At 38.1% G+C, this 26,285-nt stretch overlaps 1 protein-coding gene across 1 annotated transcript in view; it reads left to right on the forward strand.

Moving 5' to 3' along the window:
- Nucleotides 1-2,454: 2,454 nt before the first annotated feature.
- The window catches only part of LOC136255675 (uncharacterized), a 59,748-nt gene continuing 35,917 nt past the window's right edge, over nucleotides 2,455-26,285 (forward strand). Inside the window, exons 1-6 of the mRNA XM_066048485.1 lie at nucleotides 2,455-2,585; nucleotides 3,059-3,080; nucleotides 9,077-9,628; nucleotides 9,968-10,216; nucleotides 16,696-17,274; nucleotides 20,686-21,981. Coding sequence (XP_065904557.1) covers nucleotides 2,511-2,585; nucleotides 3,059-3,080; nucleotides 9,077-9,628; nucleotides 9,968-10,216; nucleotides 16,696-17,274; nucleotides 20,686-21,981 — 2,773 coding nt within the window. The 5' untranslated portion in view covers nucleotides 2,455-2,510. The remainder of the gene's footprint in view (nucleotides 2,586-3,058; nucleotides 3,081-9,076; nucleotides 9,629-9,967; nucleotides 10,217-16,695; nucleotides 17,275-20,685; nucleotides 21,982-26,285) is intronic.

Consider the following 26,285-nt stretch of genomic DNA (forward strand, 5'->3'; position numbering starts at 1 on the left):
ACTCAGATCACTCAGATCACTCCAATCACTCCGATCACTGATCGGAGTGATTGGAGTGATCTGAGTGATCTGAGTGATTGGAGTGATCTGAGTGATTGGAGTGATCACTGATCGGAGTGATTGGAGTGATCTGAGTGATCTGAGTGATTGGAGTGATCTGAGTGATTGGAGTGATCTGAGTGATCGGCGATCACTCAGATCACTCAGATCACTCCAATCACTCAGATCACTCCAATCACTCAGATCACTCAGATCAGATCACTCCAATCACTCCAATCACTCTGATCACTCAGATCACTGCAATCACTCAGATCACTGTGATCACTCCAATCACTCAGATCACTCAGATTACTCCAATCACTCAGATCACTCCAATCACTCAGATCACTCCAATCACTCAGATTACTCCAATCACTCAGATCACTCCAATCACTCCAATCATTCAGATCACTCCAATCACTCAGATCACTCCAATCACTCAGATCACTCCAATCACTCAGATCACTGCAATCACTCAGATCAGTCCAATCACTCAGATCACTCCAATCACTCAGATCACTCCAATCACTCAGATCACTCAGATCACTCCAATCACTCCGATCACTGATCGGAGTGATTAGAGTGATCTGAGTGATTGGAGTGATCTGAGTGATTGGAGTGATCTGAGTGATTGGAGTGATCTGAGTGATCTGAGTGATTGGAGTGATCTGAGTGATTGGAGTGATCTGAGTGATCGGCGATCACTCAGATCACACAGATCACTCCAATCACTCCCATCACTCAGATCACTCCAATCACTTTAATCACTCAGATCACTTCAATCACTCCAATCACTCAGATCACTCAGATCACTCCAATCACTCAGATTACTCCAATCACTCAGATCACTCCAATCACTCCAATCATTCAGATCACTCCAATCACTCAGATCACTCCAATCACTCAGATCACTCAGATTACTCCAATCACTCAGATCACTCCAATCACTCCAATCATTCAGATCACTCCAATCACTCAGATCACTCCAATCACTCAGATCACTCAGATCACTCCAATCACTCAGATCACTCCCATCACTCAGATCACTCAGATCACTCCAATGGCTCAGATCACTCCAATCTCGCAGATCACTCCAATCACTCAGATCACTCCAATCACTCAGATCACTCCAATCACTCCGATCACTCAGATCACTCCAATCACTCCGATCACTCCAATCACTCCAATCACTCAGATCACTCCAATCACTCCAATCACTCCAATCACTCAGATCACTCCAATCACTCAGATCACTCCAATCACTCCGATCACTCCAATCACTCCAATCACTCAGATCACTCCAATCACTCAGATCACTCCAATCACTCAGATCACTCCAATCACTCAGATCACTCCAATCACTCAGATCACTCCAGTCACTCCAATCACTCAGATCACTCCAATCACTCAGATCACTCTAATCACTCCAATCACTCTAATCACTCCAATCACTCAGATCACTCCAATCACTCCCATCACTCCAATCACTCAGATCAATCAGATCACTCCAATCAATCAGATCACTCCAATCACTCAGATCACTCCAATAAATCAGATCACTCCAATCACTCAGATCACTCCAATCACTCAGATCACTCCAATCACTCAGATCACTCCAATCACTCAGGCAGATCACTCCAATCACTCAGATCACCTCAATCACTCAAATCACTCCAATCACTCAGATCACTCAGATCACTCAGATCACTGCAATCACTCATATCACTGCAATCACTCAGATCACTCCAATCACTCAGATCACTCCAATCACTCCGATCACTCAGATCACTGCAATCACTCTAATCACTCCAATTACTCAGATCACTCCAATCACTCAGATCACTCTAATCACTCCAATCACTCAGATCACTCCAATCACTCAGATCACTCCAATCACTCAGGCAGATCACTCCAATCACTCAGATCACTCCAATCACTCAAATCACTCCAATCACTCAGATCACTCAGATCACTCAGATCACTGCAATCACTCAGATCACTGCAATCACTCAGATCACTCCAATCACTCAGATCACTCCAATCACTCCGATCACTCAGATCACTGCAATCACTCAGATCACTCCAATCACTCAGATCACTCCAATCACTCTACACAGTAATATCCTAACTCCGTGTTATGGAAACTTCCTCTCCCTAATGGTATGTAAATTTTGCAGTGTTAGACTAACTGGCTCTCTCCAACAAATATGTAGCTAGAAAATAAATTCCGGTTCACCTGGTTGGCGAGGGGAAGTCTGTGATAGCAATATGATACCAAGTGTTCATAATAATATTAGCTATATCTTTTTTATATATTATGAACTCTTGATGATACGTACGTACGTGTTTACATATGATAGAAGCCATGGAGCTGCTGATGATTATAATAAAAATCAGTGTATTTACTGATAGTTAGTATCAGTGTAGCTACAGCTAGTTAGAAAGAAGTCAGTTCAAACTAAACTATAGCTATGTCAATTTTTGCCAGGTTGCAATGTCAAGCAGGAATCTTGGCGCTTGCACATACTGTACTTCTGCTATATTGCGTAAGTTACTAGATAGCTAAAGGTAGCTACTAAACAACCTCTTATGCGTAATACGAGCCAGTGATAAAAAGCGCGAATCACAGATAGCTATATACACATCGCTAGCTACAAACGTATATAGCTGTGCATAGCTAATACAGTATACCTATATTCATATACTCTATAGCTAACTAGCTACTTTGTTGGTGGTGACCGTGTACTTAGCTATGCGTATAGGCAACAGCAACTTAGTAGGTAGTACAGATATAGCTACATGCAGCCTTACCTATACGCCTGTATATCCATCCTTATAGGTTTGGCTATTCATCGGTTCTGTAACAACAGCATTGCATGGAAATCAAGTTAACATAGCTATCGGTTGCAGGTTGCAGGCACGGTATATAGTTCGTACGACAGCAATACTAAGCTAGACTATATATATATATATATATATAGATTACTGTATAATTGATCTTGTATTTTTGATTTTACAGGTCACTGCTCCAGCAAGAGCAGGTAAGCAAACTGTATTTGTATTAAAATAATTAGCTATAATATACTGTATGAACTTAAGCTGCTTAGCTATATACTATGACCAAACATGCAGTCAGTAACAACTGGTATAATAATAATAAAAACAGGTATAATGCCATTTGTAAGTTGCATAATGAATGGTAGAATCCTATAGGTATTACTGAAATTGCATGTAGGCAGCTGTATCTAGAGTTCACTTTAGCAGCCTGGGAATGGTCACATGGTGTACAGGTGTACAATTGTTTAAAATTTTGTGCACAGCATGTTAACATGTTAACAGGAATTATGGACCAACTGATACATGTATTGTCAACTCTGTGATGTACTATAACTACCGTTATATTTATTTATTTATTTAAAAGCTTTACAGTGCTCAGTGGTACTGATGGTCTACTGGTATCCTGTACCAGTGGCCAGAAGTTACATGAATTAAACTAATTACTTAATTAGCTATACCCAAGTGAGAATTACATTCATTATAGCTAGTAAAGAAAGTCAAAGTTAGGAGTTCTCGGGTGCTTGCTACAATCAACACAAGGACACAACAAAAAAGAGTAAGTACATTTGATATCAGTGTTGAAGTTTGCGAAGAATTTGGCTACCTGTCATTGATTTGGATCTTAATAAGCAAAAACTACATACTTACCATTGGAATCACTTCCTATCAACAGTCTGCTGAAATAGAAACTTATTAGTGATGTTGTCTGAAGACCTGGTTTGATTCAATTTATGATGGGTGGCAGGCCGAGTATTTCCAGTAGCAAATGAGATGTATTTTGTGATGTCAAAGCCTCCATGAGGTGATTGTAACTGTAATTCTTGATGAAGAGTATTGCTTAGGTCAAATGTATACATTAATGGTAGTAACTTATTTGAGAAGACAAGTCTTATACTAAGAAATCATTGAGTATATACTTAGTTGCTCATTGTTGAACTTATTTGAAAAGGTGTATATGTATTTGATGAGATTGGTTTCCTAAAACTGAGCAATACAGTAACTGAGAGCAAACATGGGATATAAAAGTATATATAGTTGTTTCTTACTGTTGATGGTTTTATGAGTTGAGAAAGTACACCTCAATAGGCCTAATAGGGCAATGATGTGTTAAGTGTCAGCTCCTAATTGTTTGTAGCTTAGGTTAAAACTGAAACTCATGTGTACACACTTGGATAAATTGAATGTAAGGTTCCAATCAGTACTCTATTTGTATATATAGTGAGTCAATATCATTTTGCAGTTGGTCTGAGTCAAACAACTTTCTTATGGTTTTGAAACATTTAGTATCATCAGCAAAATTAGAAACAGCACAGTCTATAGTGTTATTGATGGATGTAGATGAGAAACAGTAAGGGGCCTCCCTGGCGAATTCCAGATAAAACTGGTAGTAAGTGGGAATGCATGTTGTTGATTTTACACATTGCTGGCAGTTTAGTAAGTTTGACTTAAACCTAAGCCATAATTTCCCATTGATTTAAGTCTGAGTATAGAAGTTCATTGTGTGGTACACTGTCAAAGGTACATCTGTTGTATACATGTTTACCATTGCAGTGACATGATGTTATCAGTAAGTTATAGAAATTAAATATCCTTGTGTTGACACTATTTACTGACTCAGCATGTTTACCTAGCCATTAAATTACACTCCTCCAGCCACACAGACATAGATATGAATCACTCAGCATTCCTTAGATTAATAATAAATAGTCCCTAGATAGGCCATAGGAATGAATACAATTATGAGTCTACTTACAAAATATTTCCCCAAGATTGAACCAATCAAAGATCATCGTTCATACACAACTACTATACTTCACTGCTGTGCATAAATTTTTGTCTCAATCACGCATGTGAAGGCTCCTGTTTTGCACTAGTGAGTGATAAGCTTTAAAATGTGCAGAAAATAAATTAATTTTAACTGTTTGTTTGATCTTTAACTGAAATTTCAGGTGACATTCATACTAATCATGATCATAATGATCCTCCTAGTAATTCAATTGTAGATAGAAAAATAGAGTTTTTGTGGATAAATTCAGGGGATGAAATGGTTCAGGTCTGTTTGATTTTGAATCCCAGAGCTACAGCTGCTTGGAGGTGAAGTGTGGAAGGCAGCCATGCAGCTCCAGGTTGTTTATGGCTAGATTGAAGTGGTTTTGTGAGAAATGGCAACAACGTAACGATTGTTTGGATAGTGTTCCTCAAGATGATACTTTGCTCATTCTGGATGACGCCAATGCTTGTGTTGGTGTATATGATGAAAATGCTAGAGTATGATCTAGTGTACTTGGTAAATGTGGCATCAGAGGCTGCAATTTGGCTGGTGAATATTTGCTTCAATTCTGTGAAGTAAACTAACTCTCTGTTATGAACAGTTTTTTCAAGAAGAGATATTAGGGTACATGGATACACCCAGCTACTAGAATTTGTCACATGATTGACTTTGTTACTATGAGGCCAGCCAGCAGAATTGTTGTATAGATGTGCAAATTATGCAAGGAGCTATATAGCTACGGGAATGGTGAGGGCTGGGGTACAGGTTTCACTTTCCCGGTGTACGGAAATGCCCTGTGTCATTTGAAATACATAACTTTTTGAGGTCAGGCATAATGATTGAGTATGTGGCATCTCTGGAGGGGAGGCTGTGTGATGGGAGGTGTTCCAGGTTTGTGACTTGTGGTGAAGAGAATTGCTGTCTTGCGTAATACTGTAGCTGAGAATTCTATTGTTAGGGGCTATCATTCGAATCCAGAATGGTTTAGGGAGAATTATTTCTCTTGATTTGTGAGAAGAATAATGCTAATTAAAAGTTTCTACAAGTACAGTAGGCACAACATCACGTAGGAGAGCCTTCAGAAAGTTGCAGCAGATGGTGCAGTAGGCTGTTGTTAAAGCTAAGGAGGAATGGGTTAATTAGATGGCTGCTGAAGGCAAGGTAGCTAGAAGATATGGACATGTAGGTTAGGTGGGGCAGCATTTGTAGGTTGCAGAGGGCTTGTTCTCTGGTCACAGGCCAGTAAGGACTGCTGCAGATATAAAGCTATGAACTGATAAGAGACCAGAGGAAATTATAGATCATTGGTATGGGCATTTTAAGAATTTGTTGAATATTCAGAGTATTTATGATGAGGATGTTATTGTTGCTATGCTCACACTACCACCACTGCTTCACTGTAATCATCCTCCTGCCAAGGAGGAGGTGAAGGTTGCCTTGTCTCAGCTGAAAGCAAGGAAGGTAGGTGGAATTTTGTAGGAGCTGGTGGTTGAGATAAGATGCTTGCATTAATGAATTTGTGATGCATGGAGGGATGCACTAATAGTACCAGTACCAAAAAAAGGTAATCTTCAATCATACAATAACTAGCATGGAATTAGTTAGCTTGATGTGGTGGAGAAGGTGTTTACAGAATCATCCAGGAATGTCTGCAAGTGGTTGCTAAGGGGTTGCTTCCTGACTCTCAGTGTGGTTTTTGTAAAAGTAGAGGTTGCATTTTCTGCTAGACAACGATGGAGAAGACCTGGGAGCACCTGTTTTTGTTGCTTGTTAATTTGAGGAAGGCATGCAACTATGTACCTAGGGATTCTTTGTAGACAATTCTTGAGAAGTGTGGTGTTCTCCCTAAGATATTGAGTGTAATCAGTTCCTTTCACAAGGGAATGCATGCAGGAGTTTGGGTGGGTGCTAATACTTCTGGTAGATTTGAAGTTAGGAATTGCTTACGGCAAGAGTGCAAGATGGTCTCCACACTCTTTAACATTAATCTTAATGCTATGGTGGCCAGATAGCAAGATCATTCTGAGGGTGTTGGAATTACCGTGTTGTGCAAATATGGAAGGAGGTTGGTAGGAGACTGTACTGCAAAGCCTAAGGGTCCAAGTTACTGAATCGTAGTTTGTAGTTGCACTGTATGTTGCATCCCTAGCTAGCTGCCTTTGAATCTGTTGGAAAGAAATTTGTTGTAGGGGGGATAGTCAGTTTGGGTTCACTGCTAGGTTTTCCAAAACTAAGGTTATGACTGTGAGGGCTGGCATTGGTAATGATGATGTCATTCAGTTGAGTGCCGGTGAAATTGAGATGGTGAGTTTGGTGACTAAGTATATAGGTAGCATGTAGAATATATAGGTAACTATTTTTATGAATAAGACGCTTTCTGTGTCAACCCAATGAAATGTGTATAAGGCAATCAGTTTACTTTATGGTGAATGACAAAGACTCCTGATGTAAGGTAACTTACCATGTTTTATAACCATTGTGAGTGTGTCTTGATATCAGCTGTGGAGAGAGTGCACTACCATTAACAAGAGTTTATAATGTGTTAGCCCTAGATCATTATAAACTCTTGCTATTAAGAATTTTCCAGAGGCGTTTGATATGCAGTAGTCAATTGCTGATTTTATTATGGAGAGATGCCTTCATTGGTTTGGACACCTTGGTCATACGGGTAATGATAGGCTGCTACTGTTTGGAGAATTGTAAAGGATGCGGAAGCCTTTTCATAGGACCAAGAAACAATGGCATGATGGAATGCTGCATGACCTCAGTGACATATTTAGGGGTTTCCTGGGTTTCAAGAAACCCTTTGAAATTTGAACTTGACAAATGTATTTATATGATTACTGGCTGTATAGGCTTGCAGCAGGAACACCAACCATCATAGGTTAGCTGCACAAATATACAAATAATGGGATTAGAGCAGAGCAGTATATTTAAAAGGGAGAATAAGAACATAAAAGGATAAACATTCATGAAGATTGAGATACTCTAATAGAGCAGTCAGACGTATTCAGAGCAATCAAAACTACCCTAATAGAACCTTCATAATGAATTGATAAAATAATGTAAATGTAAAATGACTAGCTTGAAACTAACATTAACTACCTGAATTAAAAAGTTTTGAGTTATACTTTGGATCATTACAGTACTCCTGACCAGTCATAAACCATAACTGATAAGACTTAAAGGGAACTAGAAAACTACGTATATAATTATTGAAAATAGCATGGTTTGCATTATTCATTGAGCATAAACTAGTAAATTTTGAGATATTTTAACATATAAAATTTGTCAGCGGCTGGGGGCTGTCCTGCATCAACGACCCACTACCAAATCTGGAAACCACCTTTGAAAAATTCTGGATACACCACTGGACCTGAAAGCAATCAGTATTGATAATTGATGGTATGCTTTGTGCCAAGATATGGCTCAGTGGACTAAATTATGTAGTGCTCAAGTAAGTAAAGTGGCAAGGAGACAAAACTCCTGTGCTGCAAACTCTCTCCTGCAAGGAATTATTTATAACTGTTTCTGTGGTAGACAGTTCTTTCTGTGGTAGACAGTTCTGCCATCAAGGTGATTTGACATGGCATTGTCTGTGTGGAGACAACAGCTGGTCACTAGTCCTTAAGTAGGACCCCACTATCACTGAACACAACTTCAGCTGGTGGCACCAAGAGATCAAGAGAGGAGAGTTGTGAATGTACACTGTATGCATGCATGTGCATGTGTGTGTTTGTGTGTGCGCATGTGTGTGCGCATGTGTGTGCATAGTTAAATGGCTAGAGCACCAACCTGGTAATCAAATGTTCCAGGTTCGATGCTTGCTCAGTTATTGTTGTTGTAGATTCCTTGAGCAAGAAACTACTCACATTGCTCCCAGTCTACTCAGCTGTATAATGCAGACCTGGTGTCAACTGGGAAAGCAAATGCCCAATTGTCCTTGTCTTGTTTTAGCAGTAATGAGGTCACTGTGGAACTTCAGGTTCTGTGATCTCTATCTGTGAGGCCTGGATAGTCTCCGTGAGGGTTTCTAGTCCTGCCCTAAGGAGTTTCCCAGAACTGGCAATATAGCTGCCAGAGACTTTTTATGTGTGTACGTGTGTAGTTATGCATGCACACATTTCTAAAGTGTCATTTTATAATAGGCAATAATTAGTACAGATAGTGCAATAACTGCACAATTCAATAGTAATTCTCTTACAATAGAATGTAATTATGACTGGATATTCATTCTGGATAATTCTGGGAGTGTTGGTTCATCTGATTTCCAACTGCTAAAAGATTTTGTGGTGAACATATCATCTGAGATCAACATTGGTATTGATAGAAACTTAGTTGCTGTGATCTCATATGCTAACAGTGCTTCTCTTCATTTTGGCTTGAAACATTACACTGATAAAGCATCTCTGCTAACAGCCATTAGAGCAGTGCCATATACTGGAGGAGGTACTAACACTGCAGCAGCATTACAGTTACTACAGAACAATACTTCCTTGAACCTAAGAAATGGATCTCGTCACATTGTGATTGTTTTAACTGATGGTCATTCTAGTGATACAGATGAAACTCTAAGAATTGCATCACACCTCCACTCTACAAATGTTTATGACATCTTTACCGTTGGCATTGGCAATGCAAATGTGCAAGAATTATATGGTATTGCAAGTCACAATGATTCTGTTTTCATGAGTGTTAACTTCACTCTTTCTGCTGTCCTTGATGACCATGCCACTAGGATATTGCTAATATTATGCTCAAGTATGTACATTAATTACTTCCATTCATTAGCTATAGGACTGAGCAGAGATTCTAAAATGTTCATGGCAAACTAATTTCTTTATTTTAAAATTTATAATTGAAACATAGCACATACAGTATTTCAGCTAATGATATCACACAGTAGTTCTCGTTAAATAGCTTGACATTTGTGCATGTCTTCCTCTCAGACTCATCTCATTTACTCCTACTGTGGTACTTATATGTAATTATATCATACATACACATACATGTACATAATGCATTGTATTTTTCTTAACTTTTTAGAGAAGTTGCTATTATAAGATTATAATGTTATACATATGTACATGTACTGTGTAGGTCCAGCTGATCATTGTCAAGTACATCCAGATGACACTGAAGAGTACATAATTCTTGTCAACACTAACAGAATTAACAGGCTAAACTTGACTGCAGCTATTTATCATAATCTTGTAATAGGATTACAAAATGGCGTTGCTATTGATTATCATTATAATATTGATAGGATGTACTGGACAGATGTGAGTTATGGTCACATTAGGAGTGCACCATTAAGCACTGGATATCCAGTTGTCACTCTTGTGTCAGGTAAAATGCAATGGTCTGTTTTGTTGCCTGTAATTAATCTAATATGACTAACAAATTAATATGAAAAACCACGATTATATGCTAATTAACTTTTATAAACTTTGTGTCTTGCTTCTTTACAATTTAATTCAGTAACTGTTGATATGGAAAGAAACATTAAATTACATTTAACTACTAGTTTAGATAAGATTTAACATCATTAACTATAAAAGTACTGTCCCTTGTTTCACTACTCTTTTTATTCTTTGATCCTTAAAATTCCTTCTATGCGCTTGTTTACTTTTTATAACATAGTTATGACTAATGAACCTTTGCCTACTGCATCAAAAGAAAGAATGGTGCCAGGCATGCCATAAAATTAATTATGTGTCTGAACATGCTCAAATACTAAAACATACAAAGTACAGTGGCTATTATGCTTCATCTTCAGCTTTATTCCACAGCAATACAAATGAAGAACAGTACGAGAGACGTCTCAACAATCACAATGGAAAATACGAGCAATAAGCATAATAATAGCTACCACCATAGCCACAGAGAAGCCATATCACACTACCGCAAATCAACACCTTGCTAAAGTTGCTATTTATACTACAGTTATTACACAATGTTACACAATGTTCTAGAAGTTTCTGGAACCTGCCAGAGCAATTAACTACATTACAGCTCCTATATGAACACAATTTAAAACACCTGTATAAATTATACAAATACCACAAATATTAGCTATCAAAAATTAATTACAAAACTAGCTAACTAAAAAGTTAAATACAAAACTAGATATAAATGTCAAGAACTATCCTTCACTTATGTATATTTATAATGTACATAACAAAAGGTATACAGGCTTTTCAGCCTTCTTGCTGGTAGGTTTGACAAAAACTGAGGTTGAGATCAAACCTGCAATTGTCGGACTCACTATGAGTTTCAGGATCAAAACCACTAGTGCAGTTATTTACCTCCCTCATTTCTACCTTACATACATATATATATAACTTTGCATGGGAGGATCAAAGCAAAACAGTGTTCTATATTTACCATGCAAGCACGAGTGTTCTATATTGGGCAGTTATAGAACACTTTATAGACCCACAGTTCTATATCAGGTAGTTATAGAACTGCCAGGCCTATTTGCAGGCTAATAGCCTGTTTTGAGGGAAGATCTCTCACTCTCGGCCAGTACAACCAATCAACCAAGCCAGTCTAGGCTGATAGCCTGTACTGCACTGGCTGACCAGTCAGCCTAACCAGACCACTGGATTTAATTTATAGACACACTTGAAGATTTCGATGATGGTTACTTGTGCTCAAAAGCAGTGAACATTCTTACTACATTTTGTTCACATAAACGGACGAGTCCTAGGAATATCATGGAAATATGCTTATTAAAGTACCATAATCAAAAACCTTTAGTCCTTGAGAAGATAGGCTAGACTCACAAAATGACTATGCAGGTGCAGCACAGTGCAACACAGGTGAAACACAGGTGCAATTCCTGTTCTACCGATGATAACACTATTCCGTGAGTTTCTAATTGTTTCGTGTGTCTTGTGTGTATCTCAAGTTGACAGTTCTCTATACCAGATAAAGCACTTCTTTCACTCATGCTGTATGCAAAATATAGCAAAAAAAGTGTTACATGTAATAGATAAAGCACTGCCACAAGTGCTGTATGGGAGATATAGCACTCAAAGAGTGGGTAAGAGAAATATAGCACTCGGCAAATGTAACGTTTTCACACCTCAGATCAAAGGAACTACCTGAGCTACATTTTTCGTATGTAGCCCATCTAGCCAGGCTACATACGAAATGTAGCCGGGCTACAACTGGGCAGTGATTATATAGAAGTTGATGCCGAAATTGATTGTGGGGATCGATTAATACTCATGTAATTAGGATCTAATCCAAAACAGCCAAGCTGTAAAACAAGTGTGCGGCCCTCAGAAGGGCTATGGTGAAAAAAGATGTGAAATCCAAGGCGGCGGCCAAGAAATGGCTGTGATGGTAGGTTAATGGTAAAAATTTTAATAACGACAATTCAGGTGAATTCTTGTGCCGCTTGGTCTTGGCACAGTCATCATTAAAATTTTTACCATTAACCTACCATCACAGCCATTTCTTGGCCGCCACCTTGGATTTCACATCTTTTTTCACCATAGCCTTTCTGAGGGCCGCACACTTTTTTTACAGCTTGGCTGTTTTGGATTAGATTTCATTTCTTTTTGTATTTATATATCCCAAAGCCAGCCTATGGCCAACTTTGGGACTTTTTTATAACCTATGCTTTTTTTCTTTACCACAGGAAGAAGAAAAGATGAAGTAGATGTACTTTAAATATTTTATCAGTAAATGTACAAATTATATATATATAATACATATATTGATTACAGAAATCTCCATGGTGGTTTCTTTGTAACTGAACACTCTACAAGGTAACTTCTTCTAGATGCTCTCTCTACTGGGAAAATTGTTTGTAGCTGAACGATCTACAAGGTAACTTCTTCTAGCTGATCTCTCTACAGGGTGATTTGTTTGTAGCTGAATTCTGTACAGGTGATTTGTTTGCAGCTGAGCTCTTTACAGAATGGTTTCTTTGTAGCTGAACTCTCTAAAAGGTAACTTCTTCTAACTGATCTTTCTACAGGGCAATTTGTTTGTGGCTGAATTTTCTACAGGTTGGTTTCTTTGCAGCTGAACTCTCTACATAGAGGTTTCTTTGGAGCTGAATTCTCTACAAGGTAGCTGATCTCTCTACAGGGTGATTTGTTTGTAGCTGAATTCTATACAGGTGATTTGTTTGCAGCTGAGCTCTTTACAAAATGGTTTCTTTGTAGCTGAACTCTCTACAAGGTAACTTTTTCTAACTGATCTTTCTACAGGATGATTTGTTTGTAGCTGAACTATCTACAAGGTAATTTCTTCTAGCTGAGCTCTCTACAGGGTGATTTGTTTGTAGCTGAATTCTGTACAGGTAATTTGTTTGCAGCTGAGTTCTTTACAGAATGGTTTCTTTGTAGCTGAACTCTCTACAAGGTAACTTTTCTAGCTGATGTCTTTACAGGGTCACTAGTTTGTAGCAGAATTCTGTACATGGTGGTTTCTTTGTAACTGAACTCTCTACAAGGTAACTTCTTCTAGCTGATCTTTCTACAGGGTGATTTGTTTGTAGCTGAATTTTGTATAGGTGATTTGTTTGCAGCTAAGCTCTTTAAAGAATGGTTTCTTTGTAGCTGAACTCTCTACAAGGTAACTTCTTCTAGCTGATGTCTCTACAAGGTCACTAGTTTGTAGCTGAGCTCTCTACATGGTGGTTTCTTTGTAACTGAACTCTCTACAAAGTGACTTCTTCTAGCTGATCTTTCTACAGGGTGATTTGTTTGAAGCTGAACTCTCTACAAGGTAACTTCTTCTAGCTGATCTCTCTACAGGGAGATTTGTTTGTAGCTGAACTCTCTATAGGTGATTTGTTTGCAGCTGAACTCTCTACATGATGGTTTCTTTGTAGCTGAACTCCATACAAGGTAACTTCTTCTAGCTGATCTCTCTACAGGATGACTTGTGTGTAGATGATCTCTATGCAGGTTTCTTGTTTCTAGCTGATCCCTTGAATTCTCTTCAGGGTGACTGCTCTATTAGGATGACTGCTCTATTAGAGTATCTCGATCTCGCACTTGTTGCACCAAGTTGAATTTCGTGTTATAACTCCGTGGCTTTAAGTCTGATTCTTCTACACCATTGATGAGCCTTTCTAAGATGATTACTCCATCTGTACAACGATTTTCAAAGCATTACCCCAAGCGGTTTATCTGGTAGTCGTGGCAAGCAGTCGTTTTTTTATTAGCTAATCTCGATTGCGTAATTGTTACACACTGTTGGTTTTTTCGTTGTATCTTCCTGGTCTTTAGCTCGACTTCTTTCAAACCACACAAAAGGTTTGAGGTTCAATAGTTAACCTATTCACCCACCGATTTTCAGCTTCTTCCCATACGCGGTTTACCCTGTAGACGTGACAACATATTGGTGTTATTTTTCGTGAATAATCACTCATAACTCTTTTCCTGTTTATCGTATTCCAGCCAAAGTTGGTACCGAGATGCGCCTTTATACCCCCCTTCTGTGTGCCAAATGGCAAGGAAATCGGATGTGGCGTTCGCGTTTTATAGCAGTCCAAGAGGAAGAAAATTAAGAAGACAAAAAAAAACAAGAAACTAAGCCAATATTTGAAGTCGCATATCTCGGGAACGCTTGAAGCGATTTTGCTCAAATTTGGAATGTGGAGTGCTGAAGTTGGAGGGCATGTCCACAGCAAAAATCGTCTTGTTTCATCAAGGAAGCACAGAGCTACGGAGGTGCGTTTTCTTTCTTCCTGTCAATATACTCACGGGTGTTACGCGCCGGCTTATTGGGCCGCACGACACACTACCGTGCGTCTTGATGCACGACTTGGGTATTTAGCCATGAAAACCACTCAGATGGAAAGTGTTTGTTATTCTCACCATCCTACGAGTTTAAAAACGTTGGCTAAGTTGAGAACTAGTGCTAGAGCTTATTCACCGATCATTTCCACATGTTTTCGAATACAGACACGCCCCTATCATGACCACTCTGCACGGAGTAACTACTCTACAAGCAAGCTTACCTATTTAGGCCTTTAGTGAACTCCATTAAAAATTCCATAGCACTGATTAAAACATTAAACTCATGCAACCGAGATCCTCTGTGATATTTCTAGGATATGTCCATTCATTGTATCTGAACATAACCAGAACGTACAGTACTAGCTGTTTACCCCATAATCAAAAATTTTAGGTATGCATATATATTAATATATCCAGTGGCTGCAGTCATGTGATTGATCACCCTGTACAGGCTATCAGCCCGATAAGTGTTACAAATTAGCTGTAACACGGGGCAGTTGGACTTTGCCTGATATGTATGCCCTCTGCCCTCGGGCCTGTGGCCCTCAGGCAGTTGGGCATACATATCAGGCAAAGCCCTCATGCCTGTATTACAACTATTACATGTACTGTTTATGCAAATCAAGGAGGAGCCTGTGGAGAGAAACTACACTCTGCCTGGGCAAGAAAATAAAAAGTTTTCAGAAACTGACCTTGGTCCAACTCAGCTGAAGTTCACACGTGAGCCATAATGAAGCCTTTTACTCTTGTGGAGTGATGTTTTGGTGTATTCAAGCTGTGTTGTGACAAAAGTAGATGCAGTGACTCGTTGTTCATTGTAGCCGCGGCGTCACTGTGACTGGCGGCTGCGTTGGTATGTTGAGATGACACTGTGGGAGTCGCATAGGAAGCCTGACCAGTGACAGGTGGAGTGTCACCAGCGTTATGTGTTGTTGCATCAGCCTGCAGTTTCAAAGAGTCATGGAGTTCATCCTCGGCATGAAGCAGGCTTCTGTACCTCCGCCAGGAGCTGAAATCCAGAAACAAGCTGCGACAGCCAAGTCAATGGGGCGGCGGAGCGAAGAACCGCAGCAGAGCAGCTAGTAGGTTCCAAGTTGTTGATGAGGGATTTCACTGGCGTAGCTTAGCGATCTCAGCGAAGCAGCTTATGACGGCTTCTCTAGCAGCAGCTAATGACTGATGACGATTTATCCTGTTAAACTTCTCTAGTTAGACCTCCAACTTCTCCAGTTAGACTTCTAAGGGCTGAAATAAAACTAAAATCGGGCACCAAATGCACAGATGACAAAATTAGACAATTGTGGCAGATACAACACAGTTCCACTACTATACAGGAATGTGGAATTTAATTATGACATGCACTTATGCAACCAGATGACAGATGGGGCTAAAACTTGATTTCTGCTCCTGACCCACCACTCCAGGAAGCTAGCCTGTTAACTTTTGTTTGTTGCTGAGGCAACAAACTACATTTTTACTCTTGTGGAGTGATGTTTTGGTGTATTCAAGGAAAGCTAGTTTGGCATAAATCCTCCATTGCTAGTATATAGCTTGACTAGCTTGATACAAACTGCAGGAAAAAATAGCCCTGGTTTATAGTCAGTTCACATTCATCTGAGACCCCACCAAATACAGTATATTCAAAATTTTCACTCCTAATGGTTTTGCACTGGAACAAGTATATTTTGTGTTGTAAACCATGTTTGCATACTTGAATTGTCCATAGTAAATGTGTGGGATATTTTTAAAGTCTCATAGCTCACTTTTATCAAAGCCTTTTTTAGATAAACAATTTTGAAATTTAAAGGGCTTCACAGTGCTACCAAATGTTTGGTATCTAAGCATTTGCTTAGGCTTCACAGTACTATCAAATGTTTGTTTGGGTTGTTTGGGTAGGTGAATATAGCTAGCACCTAGTTTTACAATAGAGAAGTAGCTTATAATCTGTGAATAGATATTTTGTGTAGTAATTCTGAGTTAATATTGCAAATGTCCTTTGGTTTTCTGCCATGTCTTCAAAATGGAAGTACTACTGCAAACATACTGTTCTTTACATTACAGGATTGGAAGTACCAGATGGCTTAGCTATTGATTGGATTAATGACAAAATTTATTGGACTGATGCTGGACGAAATACCCTAGAGCAATCAGATCTTTTTGGAATATCTAGAAAAATACTAATACTTCTCAATGATACGGATGAGCCCAGAGGAATTGCATTAGACCCTTTGAATGATGCTTTGTATATGACTGATTGGGGTACAAATCCTCGCATTGAAAAAATGCACTTGGATGGTACCAACAGACAGAGCATAATAACACAAGGACTAAGATGGCCAAATGCTGTAACTATTGATTACCTTGAGGGAGCACTATTCTGGGCAGATGCTTGGACTGACACTGTTGCTAGGGGAGACTTAAATGGAAACAACATTGTCATATTAGTAAGAAATCCAGATGCCTACCACCCATTTGATCTAACTCAGTTTGGTGAATACTTATACTGGACTGATTGGAATGCACACTCAATTGAAAGAATAAGCAAGCACACCGCTGGTGTGAATCACACCAGAATAACTGGTGGATTTACAAGACCTTCTGGAGTACAGATTGTACATCCCAGTAGGCAAAGTGAAAGAGGTAAGCAAAAGGGTTTATTGAGTAGCTCACTGTTATGAGTGTCAATGAAGTTTAATAAAGTGGTTTTTATTGTATTGTGAATGATTAAAGTAGCTAAACTTTGAACAGATCTTGTGGAGTACACACATTTCTGCACTTCATGCACATTAATTATTATGTACAACTATGCTGCACAGTAGCACATACTAGCAATGCAGTAATTTGTTGTCAGATGTCCGCAAGATATAAGTCAGTGATGAGCACATTCAAGTAAATCACCAAACAACAGACATGCCTAAATTTGAAGTTTCAGTACCTCAGTGGTGAAATACCTCGGAGTTCAGAAGAATTCAGCTTGCCACTGGACTTGAACTCAGTATTGATGCTATTTCAATATTGGCAAAAGCAAGATTCAACTATTTGGTGCAAATGTGAGACCAACTCAGGAATACGGACTGCAAAACCTCTAGTGATGGGCCATCACAAAGTTACCATAACAGAAGCCAGAGAGACCAATGAAACCATTTTATTCCACAGAAGGTAACAATTAAGCTCCTGCCACAATAGGACCAGAGGCATGTTAGCTGCCAAGCATTTACTGGCTAACTATTATGAAGAGAATAATGATGAGAGAAAATACTGGTGAAAACTGAATTTAAATTATTTTGCAAAAAATAGAATATAATTATTATTATTTTCCTGAACTAAACAGCTAGCTACATAGCTAGTGCCTAATGGTGATCCACTGTAATTAACACCAGCTACTATATTATTACAGACAGTGTGCATAATTTCAAGGTTTTCTTCTTGTGTGTGCCTTCAGTTTCCTTAAACTATATAGTGTACTTGCTAATGCTACTGCCATTTGGTTGAGGGTGGTGTATTATTATAGTATGTGTATGCCAATACAATTGTGTTGCATATAAGTTGATGAGGATTAACAAGATTCATAGTAGAATTGGGTTTACCATGTTAAATCCTAGAGCTCATGGATTTACAACAAGCCTTCAACTTGACATCAGGCACAAATAATACTTATAACCATACTAAGTCACTTACGTGAATCAGTTCCAAGGAAGCAGGGAAATTTTTTTCCTGTCATGTGCATCTAGCCGGTTAGAAATCCTTTTTGGCTGACTGCTGAATCATGAAGCCATACAATCATGCTCTCTATTTCTTGCTTCCTTATATTGTTATTAACATATTACTACCATAAGTAATTGATAAACACTCGTATAAGTGAAGGCGTTTTGACTGATTTTCGTGAAATTGGTCATTCGAAATCCTACCACAAACGATCAATGCTTTGAACAGAACTAACTGGACATGATTGACATTGTCATATAAACTCACTGTAAAAGTTTCAACAAACTATGACAATAAAAATTCTTCTTAGTATGGCAACCACATTAAACAACAGCAGTCAACCACTCTAAGGAACAGTAGTTAATCGCTCTAGAAGTTTCACATGCTTTTGTTAGCTGCTACTTAATTTCCAACAATTACAACATACATGATTAAAATGTAAATTTTCAGGGAGGATATCTTCCCAGAATGGCATCTGCTGTGCTAGTGCATGTGTAACTTTCATTGAAAGAGTGCTTGCCTTCTCCCACCACAAGGCTCCAACTTGGGAAAATCAATTACAGGGGGGTGAGACTTGTTACCAAATTGAAAGTGCCAAGTGATGACAGTGGGAGATGAATCCTACAGCTGCTGGTGAGTTACTTCATAACTAGGACTTCAAAATTGTCCTCCCAGTGTTTGCTTTGCCCCACCGCAACTGTTTCTGGGGCTCCAGGAAATTCTTTGGGAGTAAGATTTGTTACCAACTTGAATGTGCCTACTGATGATGATGGTGATGGCAGATTGTTTATGAAGTTGGCAATTCAATATTTAATTTCTCTACAAAATAGTTGTTGAAAGAAAACACCTGAACACAACTTGAAACCATTGATTAAAATATATTCCAACTCAATTAGACCAATTTGTACTGAATAACGCATCAAAGCATGTTACATGTGATAATAAACAAATGCATCCCAAATAAATGCCTTGCATGGCTACCTACATGGAACATGAAGTAACTACCAAATGAACTACATACATGACACAACCCATCCTGGAAGATGTGCTGCTGAGCATTGAGTCTTCCTACATCCTGTTTCTGTATTATAATAATTTGATAAAGGACACCCCAGAATTTTTGATAATCTTTCACTTCTCTAGTTCCCAAATCACAGTAGTAGTGGTTCATACCCTTAACTAAGGACACCAAGTAAATTTCCAAATGGTGTCCACATTAGATGGTTCTCACTATACACAAACTTGTTGGAAAACCAAGCCCTTACTTTCTCAGGAGCAACTAGACTAAACTGGTACATATGCCAGCCTCTTCGTAATCTCCTGGGGTTTTTTCAACATTTTTCATGCACCTTAATTTCTGGTCAGAGCTATGGATGCGTGAAAGCAACATTTTCTTGGTTCCTGTAAAATACACACTTGTCTGTCATGGGCCCACATTGGCTGTTCTTGGCTGCATAACACACTGTCGTGTGTCTTGATTGACTAAAAGGTTCAAGGTTCTTTTTAAGAGCATTTAGCCATGTACACATAGCTATACACTGTATGCATCTTGCATCAGTTGCTTTCTGGTGACAAACTACCTTTGGTGTGCAAAGCTGAGCCTCCATGCTCTAGGAATGCATATGCCAAGGAACAAACTCTTCTTGCACTATTCTTTGTTCATGCAGTGAAAAAGTGTATAAACATTTTAAATGCTAGTAACTAATAAGTTACTCTCATTGATACATTGTATTATTGACCTTTATTTCTGCAGTTTAAAATTCTGATAAACCCAATCCATGGTTAACATTTTACTCTTCATACTTTTAGCATAGGGTGATAACTGTGTTAGTAAACTAACTACTCATCAAAGACCATGAACTATTCCATTACAAATATAATTAGTAGAAGTACTTGTATTCTTGGGAAGATTTAATATTTAATATAATGGATTTCATTTTCATGGTAAGCTTTAATAGATGTAAAATACCAACTGAAATTACTTAGTACACCATAAGGAGTCACTATACCAAGTTGGACTGCTGTGTCATTATTTGCCCAAAATGTGATACCATATAGTCAAAAAGTTGGCAGGAGAAAATATAGGGTAATTTTCTAAGATAGGATTTTAGCAAGAAAAAGGTTTGGTGAATTTCGTAGAGCTAATACACAGATTAATTTTGTATTGGACAAATGATTTGGCAGATTTTAGTTTGGCGAAACACCGCTTACTTGCCAAATTTGCCAAACTTTCCTACAGCCAAACTTTCTGACTATATGGTATAACAGACCAGACTATGTGGCACATCAACCTCTTTTGCTGATGTGCGTCTTGATTGTGCACTATTGTTTTGTATGTTAACACAGGTATTGGAAATGAATTCTACTTAGGATTCTTTGATCATTTACACCTTGGTCATCCATCCATAGTACTAACGACTACTGAATCTCAAAATGTCTCTTACTGCATAAGTGCTCCTGGAGTAGGATTTTATCAAAGTGGGATAGTTACAAATAACAGTGAAGTCATTGTGGATCTTCCAAGCAGTTTGATAATAACATCAGTAGATCAGCAAGATAGGGGAATATACTTAAGGACCAGTGGCAGTAGAGTAAATGTGATTGGCCAAAGTATTGCTATTAGAGGTAGTGTAACTGGTATTACTGTTGACACCTATAATGCCATTCCCCTCACAACTACATGCACTAGTGAATATGTCTACTTTGGAATGTTAATGGATGACAACTCAGGTCGTTACAGTATAATCCTTGTAGTTGGTACAGAGAATAGCACAGTAGTAAAATTGAATGCTATACAAACAGTTCATATTAATGTGAATGGTGATGTCTTTATAGGAAGACAAATTGTGTTTGTAATAAACAGGTTGCAAACAATACTTATTAGATCAACAGAGGACTTGACTGGAACTAAAATTGTTACAGACAAACCAGTATCTGTGTTTAGTGGTCATCAGTGTGCACAAATACCAAGTGATGTTACTGATTGTGGACACTTAATAGAACAGATTCCGCCCACCACATTATGGGATAGAGTATATTATACTGCACCATTATCTACCAGAAGGTCGTATACTATTAAAGTACTGGCAGCCAATAATTCCACCAGTATTGATATTTTCTGCAATGGTACAAAGGAACCTTATACTATCAATGAAGGAATGGCGATCAACAAAACCATGACTCATCAAGAATACTGTGCAGTCTCTTCTAATAAGCCAATACTGGTTGCTCAATTCAGTCATGGACATGTCGATGACAATGATGGTGATAGTGTTGGTGATCCAATGATGCTATTGGTACCTGGTATAAATATATATTCAAACAAATTCAGCACTTCTGCTATTCGTACTCCACATCTACCATCTACCTCACATTACCTTAACATCATAGTACTGGCACAATATTATCAACCTGACAAGATCTACTTAATATCAGGAGGAGTGAACAAGTCACTAGATACACAGGAATGGGTACCAGTTAAAGTTAACAATGTCATTGAAGCATATGCTGCAAAAGTGAATATTCCAGCGGATGTGGTTGAGGTCATTCATACCGATACATCAGTATTGATGACAGTGGCTTTGTATGGGTTTGCTAGTAATAGAGGTTATGGTCATCCTGGAGGAATCTTTGGTTATCCATGTGAGTTATGTACATGAATGCATGAACATTGTGAATAGTGATATACACAAGCGTAAGAAAAAATTGGAAGCTGGTAGGGACCAGGGATTATTGCAATGAAAGTGCTTAAAAGGAGATCATGACCTGAAATGCATATTCAATTCCTACTTTATCCCATATCTGAATGGCTAAAGTAGGAATTAAATTTGCACTTCAGGTAGTGATCCTTCTTGTTTAAGCACTTTTTGTTGTAATGATTCCTACCATGCAGGTTGTAAAATTCTTAACTTTTCTTATACTTGTTTGTTAACTAATGAGCCAAAAAGGTGTATGAAAGTAACTATATAACCTTGTATATTGTTATAAGCTTAAGTGGTTTGATATTATTGCAGACTTGACAAGCATTGTTTTAACAAAAACTGCTAATAATTACATACCTTTAAAGTGTATTTTGTAAAGTACATTGCTTAGTTTCTTATAAAAGCAATGGACAGCATTTTAGGCATTCCTACCCATATCTATGCAGATGAGCCTAAATGTGTTGACGTTTATTCATGACCATTAGACAAAATAGTACATCCCAATAGAAGGCATTTCTACCAAACCCACCATTTAAAAGTATACCACACTGTCTATTGTTAGGCTCTATCCTCTCAGGGGTTGATTTTTTCATTGCCAACCTAACCTTTCACAATGTTAAAGAATAGAAAGGATCCAGAGACTTGCTGCTAAATCAATTATTAGCTGGATATTTTACAAAGAGTAATGATAATTGAAATCATTAGAAATCAATTTCAAATTTCAAATTTATGATTTAAAACTAGAATTTTGCAAATTTCGTATACAGTTTTGGTCTGGTTGTCCCTTGGGAATACCTATGCTCAATTTAATACTGAAAAGTATAAAGCACCAGTGCTACCCCACATGATGAACTAGGCTGGCAATTAAACAGAGTAGTTGGGGCAGATCTTGAGAGCATACAAAATATATGCATAGTTGCATGAGTGCCTATACCAAGTACAGTTACTATGTCTCTACCATCTACCATGTCCACCAAATGAACCATTACATCCTACTATGAACATTTAGAAAAGGTAATGGTGCAGTACATTGGTAAAGCTTTATGGTGTACCAAACAAAAAATCGTGATATTTAGCTATGCTCCCTTATGCACTTTAGTAGTATTTGGAGCTTAATAAAATATGGTTGGTGATGACCAGGTGCTTGTGAGGGAAGCTACCAACTTATACTAGGGTAGCAAACTGTATGATTTTGGGCTACACATGTGGGTGAATTTTGATGCCCTCAGTCTAGGCTTGAGTCTATTATGCTCCAAAATTTACCTATTATGCATATGCTTTTTGGAATTTCCCCAATTTTCTGCCCATATGCTTGTTTTTATGCTTTTCAGAAATGCATTATGGTTTATTTTGTGTGATAGAACGTGAATGAAAAGTGTCACTTCAACTTCAGCATACAAAAATTAGCAATAGCTTGGAATTGGGATATGCTCCAGAGTTTACTTTGCATTCATTTTAGAGCAAGGGATCTGAGGCAAATCAATAGTCCCTTAGAAGCTATAGATATTGTCTAATATCTTTGTAGTTTTGTATAGACTTGAGTCTATTATGCTCCAAAATTTACCTATTATGTTTTTTGGAATTTCGCCAATTTTCTGCCTATTACGCTTGTTTTTATGCCTTTCAGAAATGCATTATGCTTTATTTTGTGTGTTTTTTCTAAATAAGAAGTTCTTCATATGATAGAACGTGAATGAAAAGTGTCACTTCAACTTCAGCATACAAAAATTAGCAATAGCTTGAAATTGGGATGTGCTCCAGAGTTTACTTTGCAGGCATTTTAGAGCAAGGGATCTGGAGGCAAATCAATAGTCTCTTAGAAGCTATAGATATTGTCTAATATCCTTGTAGTTTTGTATGCAAATATTTATTGATAAAATAATATTATGATAGATCTTCTGAGTTTTAGCAATTGGTATTCAAAGGACAGCAACTGCTCAGTATAATATTATGCAACTTGCATTTGCACAACATGCCAAGAACATATTAGCTGCCTGGGGTAAACGCTTAATGGTTCTCATTCTCTCTGTTGCATGCTATGACTGTCCTATTAGAGTGTTCGACTGTTCTATTAGAGAATCTCAATCTCTTTGAAATATTTTCCTGGTTTGATATTAATCTCAGCTTTACTGCAGACCTGCAGATACTTCACTATTTTCAATACCCAGACATTTACTAGCTATATTGACTCATCACTAAACTTATTATCATCAGAGCTTCTCTTGTAGCTATTGGCTTCCAATCGAGCTTTCAATAATCATAATCATCATATCACATTTTATTCAAAATCAGGTGATGAGACACAGCCATAAACTGCTTTGCCATACCTTGGTACTAGTTGGCACATGACAGCATGTGTCCTATAAAACTCAAACCCACAATGAAAAGCACTGACTCGTTCAGTCGAGTATAAACTTGTAGTAAGAAGACTGTAGTGCATTTTACTACTCGTCAGGAATCGTTTCACCATTCAAAACAGGTTAGCCCTTGACTTTGTGACTGTTATAGCAGATGTTATACTTATGGTGGCAGAAATTTTCCCATTATGCTCCTGATTATGCTCCATTATGCCAGCATTATGCTTTATGCTTTTCATCCCCTATTATGCCAAAAATTATGCCGGCATAATCGACGCAAGCCTACCTCAGTCTAGATATATATAGTTATGAGGACCTTTTTCATTTGTCATTCTTGAACACCTCAGAATAATCTATCTAAGCCGGAGAGAAGTGAATCTGTTCAGCAGGGGAGTAATCATATATCATAATACTACCAATACACCTATTGCGTACAGTATGTACTTGACAAATAAGTTGATCCACTGTATATAATCACATTTCAATATCTTTATTGCTTATCCACACATTAAGCAACCATTATTACAGTACTTGGGTGAAAGCTGGACACAGTTACTAGCTTACTTCTTTTGCTGGTACAGCTGGTGTGAGTGCTATGCCAGTATCATGATAGCATATTAGTTGATTATCTGATATTAGAGAGTGTAAAATCCTTCGACATAAATTGATAATCGCTATGCAATAATTGAGCAATAATGCAATATTAATGTTCAAACATTGTTAACTGGCTGGTGAACAGTAATCATGTCCACCTCAAGTGTTCTATAAGGATATTGGATTTTGGCAAAAAACATTGGTGATCTTTATTATATTACAAGTATGCAAAAAAGTGGAATTTAGGGGGCATAGTACATTGATAAAAAGCACTGAAACAAGCTGGAGTATTGCATGATATTAAATCACAGTAAAACAATAAGAAGTGTTATATCCCTACTGTGCTCAAGATACCATAATGGAAATGCACAGTAGGGATATAACACTTCTTATTGTTTTACTGTGATTTAATATCGTGCACTACTCCAGCTTATTTCAGTACTTTTTATCGATGTGCTATGGTCCCTACCCTAGTTGAACATTCCAATTTTTTTGTACTTGTTTGTTAGCTTTTTTGTAAATAATTATTATGACTGGTGAACCCATGCATACCGCATCTGAAATGGCACCGCGTGCCCCAGTCATATCAATTATTGTCTGAAAAGTGAAGTACCTATCACGCTTCATTGTCAGCTATGTTCAACCCATTACACAACATTTCAAATCAAGAGCTGTTCGAAAAGCATCTCTGCAATCCATGCATACCGAAAGAAAGAAATGGTGCCATGGACCCCAGTTATATCAATTATCATCTGAAAGTGAAGCATCCATTACGCTTCATTGTCGGCTATGTTCAACCTGTTACACAGCAGTACAAATCAAGAACTGTTCGAAAAGCACTTCTGCAATCAAAATAACCACTATGAAAAATACGGGCAATTTCCGTTATGAAGGGAAGCCATCATGTGCTACCGCCAAGTCGACATTTTTCACTGTCAGCAAAGATGAATGGGACACAAAGGAGGGCACTGGTAAGTGCATGAAGAATGCATTGTACATACTACAGTATGCCAAAAGGTACCTGTCAGGCTGAAGCGATGTCCAACAGTGAAAACATGAAGCCCGTAGCCTTAGCCATTATCGAGTTACACTTGTCTGAAGGAATCAGTCAGTCAGTCAGTCAGTCAGTCAGTCAGTCAGTCAGTCAGTCAGTCAGTCAGTCAGTCAGTCAGTCAGTCAGTAGAAAATTCTGTTAAATAAATATTTTTTTAAAAATTCCATGGCAACTTGCTGAAAGTGTTTCAAGTGAATCTAAAAGCTTGTTTGGGCCTAACCAATACTACCTCATCATCGT

The sequence above is a fragment of the Dysidea avara genome, chromosome 5 (assembly GCF_963678975.1).
Source record: "Dysidea avara chromosome 5, odDysAvar1.4, whole genome shotgun sequence".
In the NCBI taxonomy this organism is placed as follows: Eukaryota; Metazoa; Porifera; class Demospongiae; order Dictyoceratida; family Dysideidae; genus Dysidea; species Dysidea avara.